Genomic DNA, 21,885 nt, shown 5'->3' on the forward strand with positions numbered 1-21,885 from the left:
AGCTCAGTGAGCAGCCAAGTGTATTTTTGGGTAATGAGGTAATTATTTGTTGCTCGAGTGAAACCCCCAATCAATCTGATTTGTTTTATATCAAGTGACTAATGAAGTCAATGGCAATTCCACAGGTGTTTTGCTTTTTGTTCATCAGCATGTCAGCAAAACTAAAGAAGAAAAATGTGATGGCAACCATCAGCTTAAAAAGGTGCACGTGGCTCTGTCCTAGCTGCTCAGCAAAATATGTCGACGTCAACAACATTTAAAGATGAGTTATTAACAGTGTTTTTTGTTTTTACAGTTGTATAATATTATTTTGTTTTGGTTGTGTTGTTTTGTCTTGGTAAGCAATAGCAAGCTTAATGTAGCTTCCATGAGGTGTCTCTTACATGTCATTGTGTGGTAAACTTCAGGTTGCTTGATAAATATGCAACTGTAATACTTGACAAGGGAACAAGGCCTAGTGTCGTTCCGATACCGGTATCGGGAGAGGCCCCGACACTGCATACAAACACTGGTATCGGCATCGGCTTTCGGCTTTTCCATTCAGGGGTCGCCACTGCGAATGAGTTGCCTCCATCTAACCCTGTGCTCCGCAACCTCTGCTCTCGCACCAACTACCTTCATGTCCCCTTTAACTACATCTATAAACCTCTTCTTTGGTCTTCCTCGAGACCTCCTGCCTGGCATTTGGAAACTGCTGGGTGCAGCATCTTGAATGCTTTCAACCAATGGCAGGGCAGCTTTTTCATGTTGAAAAAACAAAACAAACCTATATGTATTGGTACGGCAAAACTGGAATCGTATTCAGTGGTTGAATTATTCAGCACAACCAAACCACTATCACATGAGGCTCATCAAAAGCATTAGCTAGCATACTAGCCTGAATAGCATGCTACTATGAACTGGCGTGACATCCTATATGAGCAAACAAACGCGTATTAGCCCACGCCCCTTGAAGGTACACACTACAGTTGTGACTTTCAACTTGTCTCAACATACTGTAATTCCCAATTTATTGAGTTACATACTTGGTCACGAAACAAAATCAACAGGCAAGATATCACGAGAAAAAAAGAAAAAGGATCCTGTTCAATTTTGGAGGTTCCACTCTACTACAAAATACGACACTGTCGGAGAGTAGTCGTTACAAGTGATGGAGCATCTCTCTCTCCCCCAGCTCGTGAAACCAGAGGGGGCGGGATGGGAGCCAGGGATGGCGCTACATCAGTAGCAGCGTCGACCTTATCACAGCCTCTCTGTCCTCTTTGGCAGGAAAAACGCCCATCCTAGGAAACGTGGGCTTCCTGTTATTTTATGAAGCCTTCCTGTTAAAAAAAGAAGGGGAAAAAAAAAGTTGGGATATGTAACCCCTAACTGGCCTCCAAGTGGGAGAAGAACAGAGCATTGTTGGGCAACATGACATCGAGCAGGTTTCACATCGTCTTTGCCGTCTCTTTTCTTCTCATGTGCGGTAAGTGAAACTTTCTCGCTTTATATACAGTACAGTGAGTACTTCAGGGCTCACCTCTGAGTAGGAATTCCCAGGAGCTTTCATCTCTTTAAATGCCCTTTCATTGAATACTGTATTTCATTTTTTTTTTTTGGAAGCAAGTTTAGTTTAATTTACAATGCCGCTTTTGTTGTGAAATCCTGATCCAGATGTTTAAAATAAAAGTTTGGCATCATTGTCACTGATGTTTTTTTTTATTTGCTTCACCTTTTGGAACCACAGTAAAGCAAATGCAATTCAATGTACTTATTGATATGAATGTTTATTTCTTTCCCTCATACAGCCTGGTGTGCCCCAGTATGTTGTCTGGTGGATGAAAAGTTGAATATGCAGTCCGCCACCACAGTAGGTAAGAATATTGTCATTATAAATAAATCTGTCAAGGCTCAATAATCCTCATTTGCATCCATGCTGGACTGTCTTCCAACTTTCCATATATCGTTGCTGTACAAAGAAAAGTAGAAATATTTGTATAGTATTTTGGAAGATGTTTTTTGTATAATCCTGCTCACCAATCAATCAACCGAACAAACAGTCCTTGGCAGAAGAAAAGTGACCTAGCACACATAGTACTCAACATTTCCTATGTTACTGACATGTTTTCTTTACAGTGTATCAATCAACAGAGATGACGAACGCCATTGCCAGTAAGTGTCTTGTTTAATTCTTCATAATTGCATAATAACACCCACGCCCACGCACTGCATCACATCATAACACGTTGAGTGTTTCGATTGACTGTGTGTGTCCTCTCCTGCGGGGAATATTTGGCATCATATTCCGAAACTCGAAAGAGCCGAGCGATCTGGGAGACGACGACCTCAGCCAAGATCCATGTATATGTGTGCGTGTGCGTGCGTGCTCTCTGTGCTCCAATCCAACACAAACTCCCGGTGAGGTCTCATCAGCCGAAGCCTCGGTGAAAGGTTAAGTGAAACCGTGCCCCACCTGGCGCAACTTCCTGAATTTGTTCGTCATTGGGCCCCCACACTGTGACTGACGCAGTGTTGTTGTGAAACCGGCGCAAGTTTGCAAGTGAGCGATTGCCCCTTTGCTGTTCCTCATCATATGTCCGCCCCCCACCCCCCACCCCCCCACCCCCCAAGTCGTAGCTCTTCCTCTGCAGAAAAGCAGAAAAGACACTTCCTGATGTCATTACTAAATCAAAAAGTGCCTCGGCTAGCAGATGTCAAGAGAGGCCCCATGAGCTGATTCTGTGACATGTGAAGTACCATGAAAAGTCTTGGGCTGCTTTGTTATCACAGCAATCATTTTGACAAACAGTTCAGGGCGCGTAGAAAATCCCAAACCGATTTCCAAGAAGCGGTCAAATTCACAGGGCAAGGAAGTAGCTGTGACATTTTTGGAGAAGATCTGGACACATTTGATGATGCAGCAATCTTGTACAGCAGGCGTGGGCGCATGGGTCAAAGGGGGGGGGGGGGGGCTCATAAAACGAGCATACTTGTAAAGGATGTTTTTAATGGGAATAGGTGGGGGCTGCTGTTCCACTGTAAATTTCAAGTTGGAAACAATTTCACTGATGCAGAACCACCAGTAGAAGGTAGTGATGCATCATTTTAGATATATGAGATCAGCCCAGTTTGTAAATCTAATCTGATCGAGTCTAATCTGTATTTTGTTAAATCTACCTCGGTTTACTGTTAGGCGGCACGGTGGCTGACTGGTTTGTACGTCCGCCTCCCAGTGCAGAGGACGTGAGATCGAGTCCAGGCTTCGGCCTTCCTGGGTGGAGTTTGCATGTTCTCCCCGTGCGTGTGTGGGTTTTCTATGGTTTCCTCCCACATTCCAAAGACATGCATGGCAGGTTAATTGAACACTCCAAGTTGTCCATAGGTGTGGATGGTTGTTTGTCTCTGTGTGCCCTGCGATTGGCTGGCAACCAGTTCAGGGTGTACCCCGCCTACTGCCCGAAGCCAGCTGGGATAGGCTCCAGCACCCCCTGCAACCCTTGTGAGGACAAGTGGTTAAGAAAATGGATGGATGGATGGATGGATGTTTACTGTTGATTACACAACAGAAAAAGGCAGACTCCAACTTCGCTTGCCAGTGTGTTGACCAATCAGTGCCCTGAGCCACTCGTATCTTTCCCAGGTGTGTCTTGTTGAGTGATTAGTAGGGTTGTATTTAGGCCCCGTCCACACGAAAGCCAGTTTCAATGTATCCTCACAAGTTTCTTACCGTTTAGGCCGTTCGTTCACACGATGGCGCGGTTTCGGAGCTTGAAACCGATCACTTTTGTAACCGGGCTCCAGAGTGGAAAGATTTTAAAACGCGCCCCGTACGCGTTCATCTGAACACCATATGCGGGATACTCCTCCAGCGATGACGTCATGGTCGCAGCTCGATGAGACGCATTGTTGCAGATTGATGACATATACGCCAATTCTCGCGTGACTGCGCGCGAACCGTCAGTCTGTCAACAACAATGGCGGATAGCCGCGTCGTAGTCGTTTTGCGCAGCCTCCTTAGCTTGCTTATGCTTTTGCAGCAAAATATTTTGCTTCTTTATTCCCACGTTCAACAAGCGGTGTTGTACTTGAATCACCCGCCATTGTCATTTCTCCTGTGTTCGTCTTTTTCATGTTGTTTTGATACATGCAAAGCCATGTTTGTTTTGTAGATTGCAATAAAGTTAGAAAAAAAAAAGAAGTGTTTGTCTTCTTGGCTGATTCTTCTTCTACGCTTTCCGTTAACTCCCTGTGGCTGCGCTACAGCGCCACTCCAGACTTGGCATATACATTACAGCCGTTAAACGTTCTCAGCGTCTTCTTTTGAACACACGCAAGTCTTGAAACGCTTCTGTGTGTACGAGATTAGTTTGAGGAACCATCTCGAAATGGGAGACAGACTTGTCTATAGCTCTGGAATCTGACTTTTGGATTCAAGTGAAAACGTATTTAAAATGACAAAACACACAAATTTACAACTTATCCAATATAAAATTATTCATAGAACATACATTACTCAATATATGATGAAGAAAATGGGACTCTCAGACTCCGACATTTGTCTTCAGTGTTTACAAAACACTACAGACACTTATTTTCATGCTTTATGGTTATGTACTCCGGTTATGTATTTCTGGACTAAAGTCTTAGAAAAACTTTCTGCTATCTTGGACTGACGGATGCCTTAATCTCCAAACTTGTGTTTGCTAGGTGACCTAACAACAACTGACTTACCACATAAACAATTTCAATCTACACTTGTAGCCCTTACTATCGCAAAAAACCCCAATTCTTGTTAACTGGAAAAATAAACAAACTCTGAATATCGACCAATGGTCTAACCTCCTCATAAATCATATTTCAATAGAAAAAATATCTGCCTCAAATAAAAACCAAATATCAACATTTATAGAAACATGGTCTACGTATATAGAATATTTTAACCTAAATCTGGTTACTTAATTCTGACTGTTAGCGAGAGCCACCACATCGCGATAACTTACATTGCTGTTTCTGTATTTGGCAATTTGTAACTGGGGGCTGTGGACCAGTGGGGTGCCTCGTCCTGCTGTGTTGGGTTGGGGGCATGGGCCGTGTTGGGGTGGGGGGCGCTCCTGCTCCTGGGCTTGCTTTCCGGCCGGTGGCCCCTGTGGGGCCCGGAGGTTGTCCCTTGGTGCTGCCGTGGCCTGGGGGGCCTGAGGTGTTGCGCTTGCTCTGTCCTGGCAGGGGTCGACGGCTCCCCTCTTTGGTGGAGATTTTCATGCATGCCAGATCCACCACACTAGCATCTAGCGAAAGTCAGACGCAATCTGCTTCTTCCTCAGGTCATTGAATCGGTGGAGGCTGGTGTCTGTGGATCTCACTCTGCTTCGTCTGTCCTTCCTTCCTTTCCTCAGTCTCTCCTTTGGTCTCTTGAGGTCTCCCTGATTTGTTGGAATTGGGGTTGGTGAAGGACTCTGGTTGGTGGCCCGGTGGGTGTTGGGTGGTATCTGGTCGTGCTGGATTTCACTTTCCTTTCATTTCTTTGGTCCTTCCTCGGGTCTCCTGACGGCCTCACGACTCTGGCTGGAAGTGTTCGGTTTAAGTGAACGGTATGGGATTTTTAAATAGGTTTTAGGTGAACTAATGAATACACACTCACACACACGCACACACACCCCCACACACGCACATGCACATACACATTCTCACCCACATACAAAATAAAAATTACTTAAAAAAACAAAAAACAAAAAAACAAAGAGAGCAATGATGATGACATGTCAAATCGGTAAAATTACCAAATGAACAATACTGAGCTCTCCAGAAAAACAAAAAAAAAGTTTGAGGAACGAAGCCGGCTTTTCTTCCGTCTGGACGGGGCCTTAGTCTCCGGGGTTTGTTTAGTCAGTGTGGATGCATTGTTGGTGTTATGTTTGGTTTGTTGTGTGCCATGTGTGGTTTGTTGTAGTCACGTCTTGTTACCTAGCCACGTCTCCAAGCCCAGTCAAAGCCGCAGCCAAGCCAATGCCAAAGTCATAGCCACAGCCTGCCAAGTCAAGCCAAAAGCCACAGCCAGCCAAGACAAGTCCGGTCACATCTCGTCCTGTTCTGCCATGTCAAGTCAAGTCCAGTTAAGTGCAAGTTGAATCCAGACAACTGCAAGTCGAGTTCAAGTCGAGTCCAGTCCAGTCCTATCAAGTCCAGTTCGGTCACGTCATATCCTGGTACCCTGCTCACCTTCTGCTCTTAATTTAATAAACTCACCACGTTTACTCTGTTCCTCTGACTGGTATCACAATATATGTCTGGAGCGGGAATGTACGCCAGTACCCCCGCCACCAATTTGGCAATTAGATTCTGATTGGTAATATATGTCAGCACTCAACCCTTAAGACGGATGAATGGTTGCTAGTCCGTAAAAAATCTCTACTAATACAAATCAGTCCCTGGCGGAAATTTGCATAAAGGAATATAGGAATTTACTTTGAACAGCAGAATCGCTTTGGCGGCCTCCATGGACCAGAAGTTAGCCCACGAATGAAAGACCAGACAATCACTAAGACCTTTCTCCCGAGGTCTGCAGACTACTGGGTGTGAGTAGTTATTAGACATGATTAGTTGTCATTAAAGTGTAACTTTGAAATCACTGTGCTTTTGGGAAGGCAGAAGACAGTCTGTAATGGATGAAGAATTGGGACTGGGAGCAGATCAAACTCGTTTGCTTGACTCGCACGTGTTAGTTTGTCTTTTATTTGGCTCAAATGAAGCCAAATATCGATCTGCGCCGCTTGCACAGTCGTGATTCCCATCCAGCCCCCGAGAAGCTCTAAATGTTTGCTTATGTTTCCTATTTGGCTGAGCCCCCCGTCCCCCCCCAAAAGGCAAATAAATCACATGCTGTGAGTCTGGCCAGGCCTTCCACTGTGAGAAAGTGAGACTAAAAAGCAGAACAAGATTTGAGGAGTAAAGGGTTTTCAGATGTGAGTCCAGCCCAGCTCGCTTTGGGTGTGCTCCCTTCTTTTTTATTTGGGGGAGAATGGAGAGGACAATCTCTGTTGCCTCCACCCCCTCCAGAAGGCAGAACAGTCCCAGGGAAGCGCCAGTCGGACACGGGAAGAGCTGCCGCCGAGGCGCGGGGGCCGTGGGGCTGATCTGAGGGGAACATCTGGCGAGGCGGGCAGGGTAGCTCTCCGTCGGACATCTGCTGGCGAGGGTTTTACGCCGCGTCGCTCTCATCCTGACGCCGCTTCCTGTTATGCCTCGCTGGGCCTCAGCGTCTTTGTTCAGGGTCATCCGTGCAGGAGGAGACACCCTGAGTCATTTATTCTGACATGAAGGGAGCGCTTGGGTTGATTGTGGTGTTCCTCTCCTTTTTCTGTGGTGAGTGTGTGAGATCGTGTGTGCGTGTGTGTGCTCGCGATTCCCCTTTTTCCAGCTGCAGATGTCTTCCTGTAGAACACATGAAGCTGCAGTATTTTTTGGTTCAAATTGTGTTTTGTATTGCATGCATGCCATTCAAACTTGTAATCACAACTGTTTCCCCTCCAGATGCCACCTTTGGAGACACCGCCTCACCAAGCGGTATGTGGAACAATCTTATTTACACCATTTTATTTGGTAGCCTACACCTGCACAGTTTCAATAAGAACCAACTCAAATTATAATAAGCAATAGCGACTGAGTACGAGTGGTGACATACACCATCACCACCAATACTCCACACCATACGCCCTAAGAATGCTCTGATACTTTGACACGAATACCACTTTACCAGCCTCGCATATAACTTTCTGCCAGGGTTTAGGAGCCATGTTAGCCGTGTGGCGCTACTTTGTACTGCCAAACGCTACAGCTAACTGCAAATTATAAACCGCAATCTTACCAGTAGCATTAACAATAGTGGTGGATTAACTTTTTATAATAGAGTCCAGATCAAAGACAAGTAAACAATGGTGTGATAATGTATTAATTCAAATGAACAGTTTCAACCTTTTAAAAAAAAATAATTATTGACTTAACTCACCTCAACTCACTTTTATTCATGGAGTGTTTTCACAAGGTCACTGAGGCAAAAACTCAGGCTTGGGAGGAGTTCGGTGGGGCCATGGAAAACGACTTCCGGATGACTTTGAGGAAATTCTGGTCCACCATCCGGCATCTCGGGAGAGGAAAGCAGTGGACCATTAACACTGTATATAGTGTAGATGGGGTGCTGCTAACCTCAACTCAGGACGTTGTGAGTCAGTGGAGGGAATACTTCAAAGACCTCCTCAATTCCACCGACGCACCTTCCTTGTAGGAAGCAGAGTCTGGGACTCTGAGGTGGGCTCTCCTTTCTCTGGGGTCGAAGTCACTGAGGTGGTTGGAAAACTCCTCGGTGGCAAAGCCCCGGGGGGTGGATGAGATCCGCCCGGAGTTCCTAAAGGTTTTGGATGTTGTGGGGCTGTCATGGTTGACATGCCTCTCCAACATCACATGGACATCGGGGACAGTGCCTCTGGATTGGCCGACCGGGGTGGTGGTCTCCCTTTTTAAGAAGGGGGACTGGAGGGTGTGCTCCAACGATAGAGGGATCACACTCCTCAGCCTCCCTGGAAAAGTCTATTCAGGGGTGCTGGAGAGGAGGGTCTGTCGAGAAGTCGAATCTCGGATTCAGGAGTAGCAGTGTGGTTTTCGTTCCGGCCGTCGAACAGTGGACCATCTCTACACCCAGAGGTCCTCGAGGGTGGATGGTTCGCCCAACCAGTCCACATGTGCTTTGTGGACTTGGAGAAGGCATTTGACCGTGTCCCTCAGGGAGTTCTGTGGAGGGTGCTCCGGGAGTACAGGGTACCGAGCCCCTAGATGTGGCAGTAAGTCAAATTCGTTTCCAGTACGGCAGTAAGTCAAATTCGTTTCCAGTGAGGATTGGACTCCGCCAAGGTTGTCCTTTGTCACCGATTCTGTTCATAACTTTTATGGACAGAATTCCTAGGCGCAGCCGAGGCGTTGAGGGAGTCCGGTTTGGTGGCCTTAGCATTGCATCTTTGCATTTTGTAGATGATGTGGTGCTGTTGGCTTCTTCAAACCAAGATCTCTCAAGAACTCTCACTGGAGTGTGAAGCGGTATGAAGCGGTTGCGATGAAAATCAGCACCTACAAATCCGAGACCATGGTCCTCAGTTGGAAAAGGGTTTCATGCCCTCTCTGGGTCGGGGATGAGATCCTGCCCAAAGCGGAGGAGTTCAAGTATCTTGGAGTCTTGTTCACGAATCACGAGTGAGGTCAGGATGGAGCGGTTGATTGACAGGCGGATCGGTGCAGCGTCTGCAGTGATGCGGACTCTGTTGTGGTGAAGAAGAAGTCGAAAGGCGAAGCTCTCGATTTACTGGTCGATCTACGTTCCTACCCTCACCTATGGTCACAAGCTGTGAGTCGTGACCGAAAGAACCAGATCCCAGATACAAGTGGCCGAAATGAGTTTCCTCCGCAGGGTGTCCGGGCTCTCCTTTAGCGACTGGGTGAGAAGCTCGGTCATCCGGGTGGGACTCAGTGTCGAGCCGCTACTCCTCCACGTTGAGAGGAACCAGTTGAGGTGGCTCGAGCATCTGGTTCGGATGCCTTCTGGACGCCTCCCTGGAGAGGTGTTCCGGGGATGTTCCACCAACGAGAGGCCCCGAGGACGACCCAGGAAACGCTGGAGAGACTATGTCTCTCGGCTGGCCAGGGAACGCCTTAGGATCCCGGCGGAGGAGCTGGTTGAAGTGGCTGGGGAGAGGGAAATATTAGCTTCCCTGCTAAAGCTGCTGCCCCCGCGACCCGACCCTGGATAAGCGGTAGATAATGGATGAATGCTTTCACAACAGCTGGAGCTATACAGTACAATAATTTAGTACTGGGTGTTTTTAGGCCACAAAAAAGTATTACACTGTAACAGACAATAGACTGCAATGGACAAGCTCTTCCTGCTATTAGTCCATTATTTCGAGCTTTGACTTCCTAGACACAAATGACAACTTACTGATTAGCCAGAGCTTTGGTGCCATCTTGTGGCCTCTAAGAGTGTTTAAGAAAGAGCACAAAAACTGCCAAAAAACAAACAAACCACTCATCATATTAGAGTTGTGCTTCTAAGTTTACTGTAAATACCCAAGGGGTGTGCAAATTTATGAGTCCACTGTATGGTGAGAAAAAGGCTTACTGTCCATAAAATCCAAAATACTGTGGCAACGGTTTTGATATTTTTAGAGGTTGAATTTGACATGAGAAGAGATGTGCGTGTGAATTTTGGTGATGATTCAAAGCATTTTTGTGTCATTAAGCAACGTTTATCTTTTGGACATTTACAGTTGTACTCACAAGGGTATGTAACCCTTCGAGCACAACTGTAATGTGCAGGTGTACCTAATGGAATGTCTGGTTTGTGTGTGATTTTGAATGCTCATTTGTAATCTCTTCCTTGCAGTTTGTAGACAAACCACTGTCAGTTGTATGAGTTTCCACGTTTACTGTGATGCTATTTTCGGGGGCGCCACCATGGACTGCCTGTATGAGCTCCTGGACCCCATTTGCCTCTGCAACTTTGAGGTGGCCATGGAGGCCATGAACACTACCAACTGGTGTGCTTGGAGTAACGTAAGCTGGTAAGCGGACTTCACTTTCCAAGTGTATTCCAACACAGTGGTACCTTGACTTATGAGTTTCATTTGTACCCTGACCAAGCTCTAGCTCAATTTACTTGGGTATGAAATTAATTGAATTGCCTATAATCAATGCAAGCCCCCCCCCCCTCGAGAAAAAGTCACCATTTTATGTTGTGCAATTTTAACTCATTCACTGCCATTGACGGCTATAGACGTCAAAAATTCATTTGAACTATTTCTATTGGTTTAACATTTTTTTCCACCACAATAGTATGAAAACCTAGAAAAAAATATTGTACATTTATTACAGATATAACATTTGTGATTAATCGTGAGTTAACTAGTGAAGTCATGCAATAAATTATGAAAAAATTTAATCGCCTGACACCCCTAATCTTTTCTTCTTAAAAAAAAGAAGTAATTTTATTTTTATTTTTTGTTTTTAATCTTTTCTTTTAAAAACAATCATAAAATAAAATAAAAGATTCTGAAAAATTAGGGGCGTCAGGCGATACTTTTTTTAAAATCATAATTAATCGCATGACTTCACTAGTTAATTAATCACAAATGTTATATCTGTTCTAAATGTACAATAAAAAAATGGGAAAAAAATGTTAAACTAAAAGAAATAGTTCAAATGAATTCAAGTCAATGGCAGTGAATGAGTTAATAACTATTGTATAAAAAAAAAACACATTAATCTTCCCTTTCGTCGCAGGGGTTACATTCCAGACCACCCCCACCATAAGTGAAATCTGCGATACAGAAACCCCCTATTGACCAAGTGACAGCTCATAAGTGAAAAGTAATAATCACAGGTACCACTGTAGTGTTTGAAAGTAGTGAGCGTGATGGTGAGCTGCCGTGGCTTCTCGTTAGGTTGTACAGCAACTTGAGCATCTGCACCGAGAACATCTCCGACTGCCTGGGCATCCCGTGGCCCAACCCTCTGGTGGAGCAGACCTTTGTGGACATCCACCACAAGTTCTTCAAGGACTGCCCAATGGAGGAGCTCAGCGACCCGGCGCCGCCCATCATCTTCGCCCTGGTGATCACGCCCATCCTCCTGATCCCCGTCATGGTCTGCCTGGTGGTCCTCAAGACTAAAAATGGGGATGGGAGCTCCTGATCTCCTCGGTGTGAGCGAGGGCTGAAGATTGGGTTTTGTCGAGATGAGCCGCGGTAGGGAAAACGCCACGGGAGATTTAGAATACCATCAGTGCTTTTCAAGTGCATGGAAATTTTTGTTTTTGGCAATGTTATTCGAGGAACATAAAGAGTCCCTTGGCCCATTGTTATTTACGGAAGCAGTTGAGTCCGTTTGATGCAGGAAAGACCCAGTGGAAACTATTTGGTTTGGTTCGGTTCTCCCCTGGTTTTTGCATCCATTGCTGTGTTTTTTCTAGTTTCTCCTAAACTTTTCTGGCTCGTCATTCATCAACCTTGCGGATATCTTGATATCTTTGCTTTGTCCGTTTTGATCTGCTACTCACATATCCTCATTCTTTCGATTTCAGAGAAATTCGCAACTGAGCCTGCACGTCACTCTCCACCTGTCCGAGTTTCTTTTCCATCTTGTAATGTGATGGGGAAAACATCAAAACATCATGTGACAAATGTTGGAACCTACCTGATAAGGGACTTTTTTGTTTTTGTTTTTGAAATAGATATAACGTTCTACTCGGAACTTAATTTTAGACAGCATTGTCTGAAGGTTTCTAGTTCCAGGAGTAAGATCCTGTGGTCCATCGAGTCCTTGCTGTAACGAGCTACCAAGGAAGGAGTCAAACGGTTTTACCAACCTTCCGGATTCATTTTTTCATCTTTGATATCCCCCAGAAAATTCTCAAAAGAATGTGCACCTGGTTGACTGTCCATCTTGTCAAAGGATCAACTTTGCAAACCCCGCCCCCAAAGCTCTTGAACCTTTTTAGCTTTAAAGCTCCTTATAAGGACTTCTTGGGAGGTTGATATACATTTTACCTGGCTTCAAAATTGTAGATCATGATTTTCGGTTTCAAGCCCTTGCTCTATCTAAAGCCACATTGCTGCCAATTGGTCAAATCCAGATTGGCTCGGCTTGATCAGGTAAATCCTGATGTGGCTACTGTTGTGTGTGTGTAGCGACTTAGCTATTTAAATAGCTCAATAATCAACAGATGACAATGTCTTTCGACAGCTCTCTTGCAAGCAGAGACTATTTATTCTCTGCCTTCCAATCAGTGGAGTGTGCTTTCTCTAGCCCCACCCCTTTTTGTACCCTACCACAGTTTTTTGTACCCCCAACACGAGGATGCCAAAAGTGATTACACCACGACGACTTTCACAAACAAATTGTATCAAAGTGAACACAACTGCTACTTGGTGGAAACAGGAACTGAATTCAGCTTTTTAATGACAAGACCTTAAAGGAGTGGTTGCACTTAATATGAACCAAATGACGACTAACACATTTTTTATGACACTGTGTGTAATTATGACAAAAGCGCTGGAGCTTGCTGGATTGTCCTGCGGTTTGGTGACATTGAGAGTGTACTCAGTGTTGCGTGGCACCGGGAGCTCTCCTTTCGACTGAGCTAAGCCAGCTCGGGTTGGGCAGGATGAGATGCCAGAGGTGATGGAACACAATTGTGAGGAGGAGGAGGAGCCTTCTTTCCTGCTATTGTCTCCTTTTAAAACACAGTCCTCGTCCTTTTATTCAGATGGAGTTTATATTTGACTTAATGTCAGTGACAGGAAGCAAAATATATAAATAATGTTTTGCCTTGTTTGAGTGACGAGAAAAAGCTCATTTTAGTGCTTTCAGATTTAGCTCTTATTTATGTGGTATTTCTGTGTATTTTCGGGACTTCTGTAGCATCTGGGAGGAAACTATATAATGTACTGTATTATAATTAAACACATTTTATACATTTGGATCTAAGATTGTTTGTCTGATGTGATTTATGCAATATTAACATAACGACATAATCCAACCAGTAACTGAATCTTCAATTTGTGGTTGTGCTATTTTCTGCACTGTCAATTTGAAAGCAAAGATTAATTAAAAATGTTTTTCTAATGTGATTAATTGAAAAAACTAATCAACAAATTAAACGATTATCAAAATAATTGTTAGTCGCAGCTCGACTTATACTATTTTCAAAAGTTATAAGTAAAAATGCTAAAAATGAAATTTAAAATGTCATTATAATAATGCTATATATATATATATTTTTTAATGCTAAGAGATACCATGCTATGATTGAGCCCTACAAATTTCCCAATGCTAAAATAATGGTTGGGGGGATGACCAAAAAAAATGTTGCTAATGTGCTATGATTGAGCTCTGCCTAGCAACAAATGACAAGTACAAATCTGAAGTAGCTGAACCATTTGCATTTGAGTCTTTTAGTGTGAGTTTTTAGGTGTGTGATTTATAGCGTTGCCTTAAAAATACTAAAATATTGAAAAATGCTAAAAGAATAAGTGGGTGTCATAACAACACTACTGACACACAACACTGCAGGGAGGGAGGTCCCTGTATGTACTGTGTGTGTGTGTGTATGGGGGGCATACACACATGTTTTTCCAGGTTTAACTACCATTGTGGGGACCGACTTAAAATTGTGGGGACATTTTGGTGGTCCCCACAAGTTCAGACCTCTTTTTGAGGTTCAAGACTTGGTTTTAGAGTTTAGGTTTGAATAGAGTTATGGTTGAGGTTAGGGGTAAGGAATGGGAGTGGGCAATCATTTTTAAAATGCATTATGTCAATGAGATGTCCCCATGACGATACAAAGACAAGTGTCTGCGCGTGTGTGTGTGTGTGCGTGCGAGAGTGCGTGCGTGCGCGTGTGAGTGTGAGACCTCCTACCTCTCTGGATGTGTGTGGGGTCATCTTGATCTCTGTCGATGTCAGTTTGCTCTCTTACATCATTGGGGCGCAAATGTGAACTCGCATCTCTCTCTCTCTCTCTCTCTCTCTCTCTCTCTCTCTCTCTCTCTCTCTCTCTCTCTCTCTTTCTCTCTCTCTCTCACACATTTTGGTGGTCCCCACAAGTTCAGACCTCTTTTTGAGGTTCAAGACTTGGTTTTAGAGTTTAGGTTTGAATTGAGTTATGGTTGAGGTTAGGGGTAAGGAATGGGAGTGGGCAATCATTTTTAAAATGCATTATGTCAATGAGATGTCCCCATGACGATACAAAGACAAGTGTGTGTGCGTGCGTGTGTGTGTGCGCGCGCGAGCGTGCGTGTGTGTGTGGTGTGAGACCTCCTTCCTCTCTGGATGTGTGTGGGGTCATCTTGGTCTCTGTCGATGTCAGTTTGCTCTCTTACGTCATTGGGGCGCAAATGTGAACACGCTCTCTCTCTCTCTCTCTCTCTCTCTCTCTCTCTCTCTCTCTCTCTCTCTCTCTCTCCCTCCCTCCAACCCTCCCTCCCTCTCCCAGTTCGGGTGTACCTCACATGTCTTGCGAGGAAAGAGCGGTATGGAAAATGGCTGGATAGAGTGTAAAGTAGGCAGACATTGCCCTCTAGTGGTACATAGATGAATAACGGGAGGGGGAAGCAAACAATTGTGACATTGCTATCACACTTATTCCTTATCGTTTCTTTTTTTTTTGCCAACATCTTGCATTCTCTTTGCTTCCTGTTTTCAGTCTTTTTAAATGTCCTTTGTACTACCCATTTCCTCCCTTTTCTCTAAAATATAATATAATGCTGCAAAAATGTAAAATAATGCTGAAAAATAACATTACCGATGAAAACAAAAGTTTAAAAATAATAATGTTGCTGAGAGTGAAAATACAAAAAGTGCACAAAATTAATTAAAAGATATAAAATATATTTGATGTCCATTTTGTACTGGAGCCGTTTGCTTCAATAGCTGGACAGTACATGTTGATCACCATGCTGCCTCTAGATGACAGCCTTTGCGAACTTTTAGGTGCTGATATCCCCAATAGCTATTCATGCGCTTTCATTTACAAATATAGGTCTATTTGCTGCTCCAATTAAATTTTCGAGTCCAATATTTCAAGCATTTTTTATTTAGGAGTGTCATTTTTAAAATTCTAGTGCAAGTACAGTGACATTAAACATGCCCATGTTCAAGTAGGTTGTACTGCTCTTAAAAAAAAAAGAAAACAGGCGGTAAACAGCAATATTGTAGCAGGTGGCATCTTCCCATCAATAGTTTCTATTATTTGTCTGGTGGCAGCTCCACCAGAGGCTTAGGCGCTTATTTGCTCAGCTCAGCTGACAATTATATAGATATAGATATATATATATATATAAAAAGACGCGCTAGTGTTCAAATCCTACATCCTTCCACCTTCATCACACATGAGGGGGATTTTCACACATATGGAATATAAAACATAACAAAACAGCCAATATAGACAGTGCGGTTTAAATATCACCAATGCTGAGCTTCTTCAATAATAAGCAAATAAATGACCCGTCTAAATCCCATACCGTTCTCTTATACAGTATGTAGGCGATAAATATAAACACAGTGTGCACATAATATCGTCCGTTTGATGTAACTTCCCATCTGTGTGAGTGCAAGTGCATGTGTCAGCTGCCCACACTCAGATGCTCATCGCACATGCACGCTCAAGTAATATATGAAGGCTTGCTTGTGCTGAGAAAGAAGGAAAACATAAGAAAAGCCTGCGACGTTATGGATTTTACTAGTCAATCTTCCCCCATTCTGCATATGAACGCTGCCCAAGCAGACTGACCTGAGGCCTTTCAACTTTTTCTGATGTCATTGGAGCATGTGGACATCAGCCTACGGACTTTTTGACTGAACTGGATAAAATGTGCTGTATGTTTTGCTAAATTACTCAAAGACAACCCCATCAACCTTTTATACCGACCTGTGAGAAAATTCCTTCCACAAATCCGATGACGGAGGCTCCACCAGCAGAAAGTCTGGAAATCTTCTTTCTATGACTCGTTAACATCTACTCAATTATTGTCTTCAACCACAGGTTCAGCTGGAATTCATTTTTGTTGTTGTTGTTGCTTTTTTGTCCTAAACCTTTTGGAGTGGAAACCCCAAATCAATTCTTCAGGTCATGTCAGTGTTGGTCAATCCATTTTCTGCCACCCACAAAAAAATAAAAGAGTCCATAGTAGCTTCCTTTATAGCAATCATGCCATTTATGGAATTGTGCTTATTTAACTGGGCCCCTCCAAGGCGGTGTGATGCTCTAAACAAGAACAGATGATCGATAAAAAGATTACGCTGCCTGTCGCTTAATTGAAAAGATCATACGTCACGTTTGTGTGAGGTTAGCGGCGGCAAGCACACAGCGCTGCCTTGACAAATTTGCAGGATGTGGTTTTTGTGGACCGAACATAGAAAATAAAGTTTAGGGGATTATTTTATACAGTTGTTTCTAGGGAAGTCTGAGAGTTAGGCGTCATTTTTAGGGTAGAGTCATAGTTACAGACCCTGTAAAATGAAGTCAGAGATTTGTTTCTGAATAGGTACCATGTTTTTTGGACTAGAAGTCAACTTTTTTTCATAGTTTGGCTGGTCTTGCGACTGTGATGTGCGCCTTGTATATATTTTAATTAGAGCTCAGGCTGGCACGCATAATCCCCATCATTTGAAAACTGCCAAAAGGAAGGAGGAGAAGAAGAAGAAAAAGTCCACCTATCCCGCTGATCTGTATATATCACTAGATAGCCCATACATAACAAGTTGTTGAAGCCACAGGGCGGCCATCTTACTCCTACCCCATCTTGCGAGCAGACTACGGTATAAACTATATGTAGGCTACTGTATATATACAGATTAGACATACAGCTCGTAGGCTCTTAGTGGTCACAAATTTTTTAACAAGTGGTCGGCATGTGCTGCTTTGAAGACCCCCTTTTTCTTTTATTGCTCAGCTTCTTAGACTCCACTATTAGATTTGGCAGAGGCATCTTTTGTTGAATTGCAGTTCTAATTCATTTATCGAAAATATATATAAATATATCATTTCCTCCTGTAAACATCATTAAGCATATAATCTATACACGTATTTAAGGCAAGTTGTAAAATGTGAAGTTATAAATCACGCTGTTTCTACTAAGTACTGTCTCAAATGTTCTCCATAGGATCGTATGTCGAGAAACATTTCTTGGGAGTGGTAATATGGCGGCCTTCGCGGCTTCAATATCAATGTAATGCTAGTTTAGCATGTGGCTGCCCTGCGGCACAACAATAATTTATAGCAGCAAAAGGCGCAATAACTGACCAGAATTGTAGTTAAGGTAAACCATTTTAGACAAAAAACTTATTTTCTCTAGATAGAACTTAGAAGCGGAAGTTTCGGCCAACCGGAACTCGTTTGCAACCAATCAAAATTCAATCTTCAACCCAATCTCCTGGGTCAAAATGATTAAGCCAACCTTGGATAAAAAAATAGCTCATACAACTCAAAATCAACATCTACTGGGTTAGGAAAACAACCAACCCAGCATGTTTTAGTGTGTAGTGCTTAACTTACTGTACATCCTGGTTTGCATGTGTTGTGCAGGTATGAGGATATGTTGGCTTTTGTTGCGTGAAGTGTGTGTGTGTGTGTGTGTGTGTGTATGTGTGTGTGTGTGTGTGTGTGCGCGCTAGAAGAAGAAGCTGACTTCAAAGTGTTCTTGTTGAATACACGGCAAAACACGCGTGTTTGCCGCCATCAAAAAGGCCGTTTTGCATTCATGAATTTTAATCAGATTTTCAGGCGTTTTTTCCGCATCCGCTCAATCAACAGACAAACGGCTTTGAAAAAAACAACACACATCTATTTTGCTCTCATGGATACAGTGTCAAGGTAAATACACACGCTCGCTTTTATTCAGCAATCTGCCCTCGTCTTGCTGGTGAGTCGTTCTTTCATTTCCATTTCTAAAGATGTCATTGTTGAACGGGGCGCTATTGAACAAGGCGTCAGCTTTTAAAAGGCAGGCAGGATTGCCGCCTGGATGTATAAACACACTACACTGTGATCCTAAGCAGATTTATTGAAGGGGAAGAGGCCGCTCTACAGGCACACGTCAGACACAATACATCTGCTCTCGGAAGAGAGCGAGGAGATGGCGGCTATCGGGATCGCGTGCTAGCCCACGGGTGTGAACAGCTTATCCCACACCTCCACCTTCATGATGGCTTTGCCCAGCGGGCTCATGGTAGCTTTGATATCCAGGTAGTTGCCCACGTAGTTGATCCCCGTGCCTGTGGCCTCCTCGCGCACAAAGCCGTGCTCCTGCTGCTTCTTCTCGTTGTACATCTGCTTGAACAGGTCGCCGTCGCACTTGCGGCCCTTCTTGTAGATGCCCACGGCGTACCAGTTCTTGTACAGGTTGTAGTCCCACGGCACGGAGAACATAACGGCCAGCGTCTCGATGAAGTCCTTCTGAGACTTCTCGAAGAGGTCGTAGGTGAGGACGCCCACGCTGCCCGTGACCTTGCTGCTGGTCTTGGTGAAGGTGCACACCTCCGTCTTCAGGGGGCGCACCGTGGGCTGAGGTGGGTTGTATGCCTCGCCGTTCTCCAGGTGAACCCTGTCGTGGGCCGTCCATTCATCCATTAATTGATCGTGAAGTACTCTGTGATTTTTTCTTTCTTTCTAGCAGCCTTGGCGAAATGTGTGCACTACTTGGCTATAACCAGCAGAGGCACTGTTGAGTGGCCCTCAACTCGGTTGGTGGCATAATCTGCCTCCTAAAATTAAAATGTCTACAATTCATCAGAATTCAGAATTCTGAAGTCTATTTCTTAAAACAGTTGTGCCTTCAGATACGAGTGAACAGACTTATACGTTTTTTTTTTTAATTTTAGATACAAGCCGTCGTTCGATGGATTTTTGCTTTGACTTCAGAGCAAATTTTTGAGATTCAGCCACTGCATGTTAGCACACTCACACAGCAACAGCAACTCAACATTTTTTTTTCCAAAAAAGAGACATAAAGCTAAAACAACTTAAAATCTTTTCTTGACTGTTTAGCTTAATGCTATCAAGTAATGCAAAACATTATAGATGGGCTAACAAATTGTATTAGCTTTGTGCTGTTATAACATTTTTAGCAATTATTATTTTAACAAACAGTAGTAACAACACATGCATGTATTCTTTATTCTTTGCTAAGAATGACTAAGAATCCTGTGGTTTACTGAGGTGTTTTGACTGGCTCCGTGTTTACCTGTATGTCTGTATAGTACTGCCCCCAGCTGGCCAAGGTGAGCACAGCAGAAAGAACAGCACAATGTCCATTGTGTAGATGCCAAAAATGTGGCAAAAACTCCTAAAATCCTCACAATGTGTTTAATCATGTCATTACTGTATGTTTTCATGAAGTACTATTATTAATTTAAAGACACATTATAAACAAGTTTGTTTTCTAAACGGATTAATGGCATTCCCTTTTATTTAAATGGGGAATGATGATTTGAGATAACGAGTATTACAAGGCACCACTATAATTAACAAAAATGAATGTCATTATTTAGATAATTGTTTTGTGACATATATTGTAATAATTAAGACATCATTATATAAAATGATCTTTCCAAATGTGATACCCCTCTTGCATCGTATCCAATACTTTAAATCACATCTACCAACTTTCTCTTCATGTACAGAAATTAATTTAAAACTGATAGTAAAAGAAAACAATACATACAAATGATCTCAAAATATGTAATCATCAAGAATATTACATGAAAAAATATCTGCTACTATATTCATGGATGATCTCATCTCAAGGCAGACATGAGATTTTTGGCATTGCATGTGAAAACTTGCAGTGCTTACTTGGGGTTAATGAGGCAGTAGTTGTTGGTCAAATTAGTGATCTCGATGGTCACGCTCCTCCTGCTCGCCACGTCGGCAGCCGCGGCTTCGGCGGATTCCGTCATGTCAGCTGTGACATGAAATGACAGCAGAAAAGAAAAGAAAATGGAGATGGGGGAGTTAGCGCTGCCCATCTCCATATCCTTCACCCCAATCATCAGAATGATTCCATCTAAAACGTCCTCCTGACCTATACTCTGCCGACATTGCTCTGCTGGCATTCCACTGACCTTCCGAGGCACAGGTAGAGCTGCTCCGCTTATAAATGATGGATTTGTGCCGGATAATGAGGGCCAGCAGCGTAGAGCCGCTTCGGTCTGACTGTCAACGGCCTAATTAGCGCGCGTACCTTTTCAATTAGGCTTCTCCAATGAAGTCCATCCACTAGAAAAATGTCGGCTGTACAAACCACGGGAACGCCTCAACAGGCTTCCCGGTGAAGTTGCATAAACATAGGCCCGTAAGTGAGAGTCAAATGTATAAAAGACAGAGGCTCTTACCTGCTTTGGTGCTCTCAAGTTCCAAAGTGGGGAAAAAGGAGGAAAAGCAGAGGAGGAGTTTCTTTCTTTTCTTTTTTTTTTAAGGGTAGGACAACACCCTTTCGAGTAAGAATGTGTTTACCCTTAAAACAGACAGTCATCCGCATCCCCCCCCCCCCCCCCCCCTCCGTTAACCACGTCATGACAGCAAATACATTTGCACCAGAACCACACCCAAGTCTGCGGCGTGTATTTGACTGAAAACAAATAGCGACGAAATCCATCCTGTTATCCACCGTGCAGGCTTTTTGTGTCCCGGGTTCACACTTGTGTTGTCGTTGTGCAACAGAAGCAACCCGAGGCGAGTCTGGGCACGTCTAGAGTGGCTTCACTCATGCTTTGGAATTCTGACCACAATTGGTGGGCTACATAACAGCAAAACTAGCGGATTCCATTCTGTCTCTTGCGTTTGGTTAAACCACCAATGATCATCTAGATTGTTGCCTGTTTTACTGCCACTTCTCCTGGCGGTGTGCCTTTGAAATTTGCTAATATCAAATATGTCGGTTTGGAAAGACTGACCTTGACCAGTGGTTCTCAACTGCAGTCACTCTGGGACCCACGTTTTCCTCTTGTCATGAATTTGTGACCAAGGTTATTATAGTTTGCAAAATAATGTTATCACGTTGCTCCTATCAGACAGATAATGTAGAATTTATAGCTTGTTTTCTGGTGTTTTGTTGCTAGGCAGAATTCATGGGACACATTTGTGGATGCGCTCCCAACCTAATAGAAATGGTCTCAAAACATTTATGGTTCAGTTGTGCACCCTCCAAATCAGTCATGGTGGACTCTTGAGTTGTGCGTCTTTGACTACTTTGACTGCTTTGTTAGAATGTATAGATATAAAAAAATAAAAAAATAAAAACACAACTCACATTCCACACACAGATTGGGACTTGCTCGACAATGAGCAGGAACAATGATGGCAATGAT

At 43.6% G+C, this 21,885-nt stretch overlaps 2 protein-coding genes across 7 annotated transcripts in view; one reads left to right on the plus strand and one right to left on the minus strand.

The window, feature by feature from the left end:
• ramp2 (receptor (G protein-coupled) activity modifying protein 2) overlaps positions 1–13,506 on the plus strand; it is a 15,760-nt gene extending 2,254 nt beyond the window's left edge. Inside the window, exons 1-7 of one of the 3 annotated variants that reach the window (XR_015096254.1) lie at positions 1,367–1,468; positions 1,791–1,856; positions 2,119–2,154; positions 7,510–7,542; positions 10,406–10,583; positions 11,463–11,765; positions 12,101–13,506. Coding sequence is in view for 2 of the 3 variants with exons in the window: in XM_086086612.1 (XP_085942738.1) it covers positions 1,414–1,468; positions 1,791–1,856; positions 2,119–2,154; positions 7,510–7,542; positions 10,406–10,583; positions 11,463–11,712 (618 nt within the window). In the remaining variant the exon portion in view is untranslated. Of the gene's footprint in view, positions 1–1,269; positions 1,469–1,790; positions 1,857–2,118; positions 2,155–6,497; positions 7,342–7,509; positions 7,543–10,405; positions 10,584–11,462 lie in introns of those variants that run through there. The other 2 variants (XM_086086612.1, XM_086086620.1) reach the window with 2 other exon arrangements.
• Positions 13,507–18,268: 4,762 nt separating this feature from the next.
• Positions 18,269–21,054, minus strand: apnl (actinoporin-like protein). Of its 4 annotated transcripts, none has more exons than XM_086092752.1 (3): positions 20,911–21,054; positions 20,372–20,480; positions 18,269–19,121 (listed from the first exon to the last, which is right to left on the minus strand). In XM_086092752.1, the coding sequence occupies exons 2-3, from the start codon at positions 20,473–20,475 to the stop codon at positions 18,677–18,679; spliced, it is 549 nt and encodes a 182-aa protein (XP_085948878.1). In that variant the 5' UTR covers positions 20,476–20,480; positions 20,911–21,054; the 3' UTR covers positions 18,269–18,676. The 4 variants fall into 4 exon arrangements, with proteins under 4 accessions (XP_085948878.1, XP_085949059.1, XP_085948967.1 ...); XM_086092933.1 differs by lacking the exon at positions 20,911–21,054 and adding an exon at positions 20,760–20,907; XM_086092841.1 differs by lacking the exon at positions 20,911–21,054 and adding an exon at positions 20,641–20,793.
• Between the last annotated feature and the right edge of the window lie 831 nt (positions 21,055–21,885).

Source organism: Leptonotus elevatus, chromosome 1, assembly GCF_054856555.1.
Source record: "Leptonotus elevatus isolate MCC_2025b chromosome 1, RoL_Lele_1.0, whole genome shotgun sequence".
NCBI lineage: Eukaryota > Metazoa > Chordata > Actinopteri > Syngnathiformes > Syngnathidae > Leptonotus > Leptonotus elevatus.

Bases quoted from the DNA above. Each gene is read 5' to 3' on its own strand.
- apnl (XM_086092659.1), bottom strand. From the start codon at position 20,631: ATGCCAGCAGAGCAATGTCGGCAGAGTATAG. The intron at 20,481-20,600 runs GTCAGGAGGACG...TTCATGTCACAG, and splicing joins GCAATGTCGGCAGAGTATAG to CTGACATGACGGAATCCGCC. The intron at 19,122-20,371 runs GTAAGCACTGCA...GGCCCACGACAG, and splicing joins TACTGCCTCATTAACCCCAA to GGTTCACCTGGAGAACGGCG.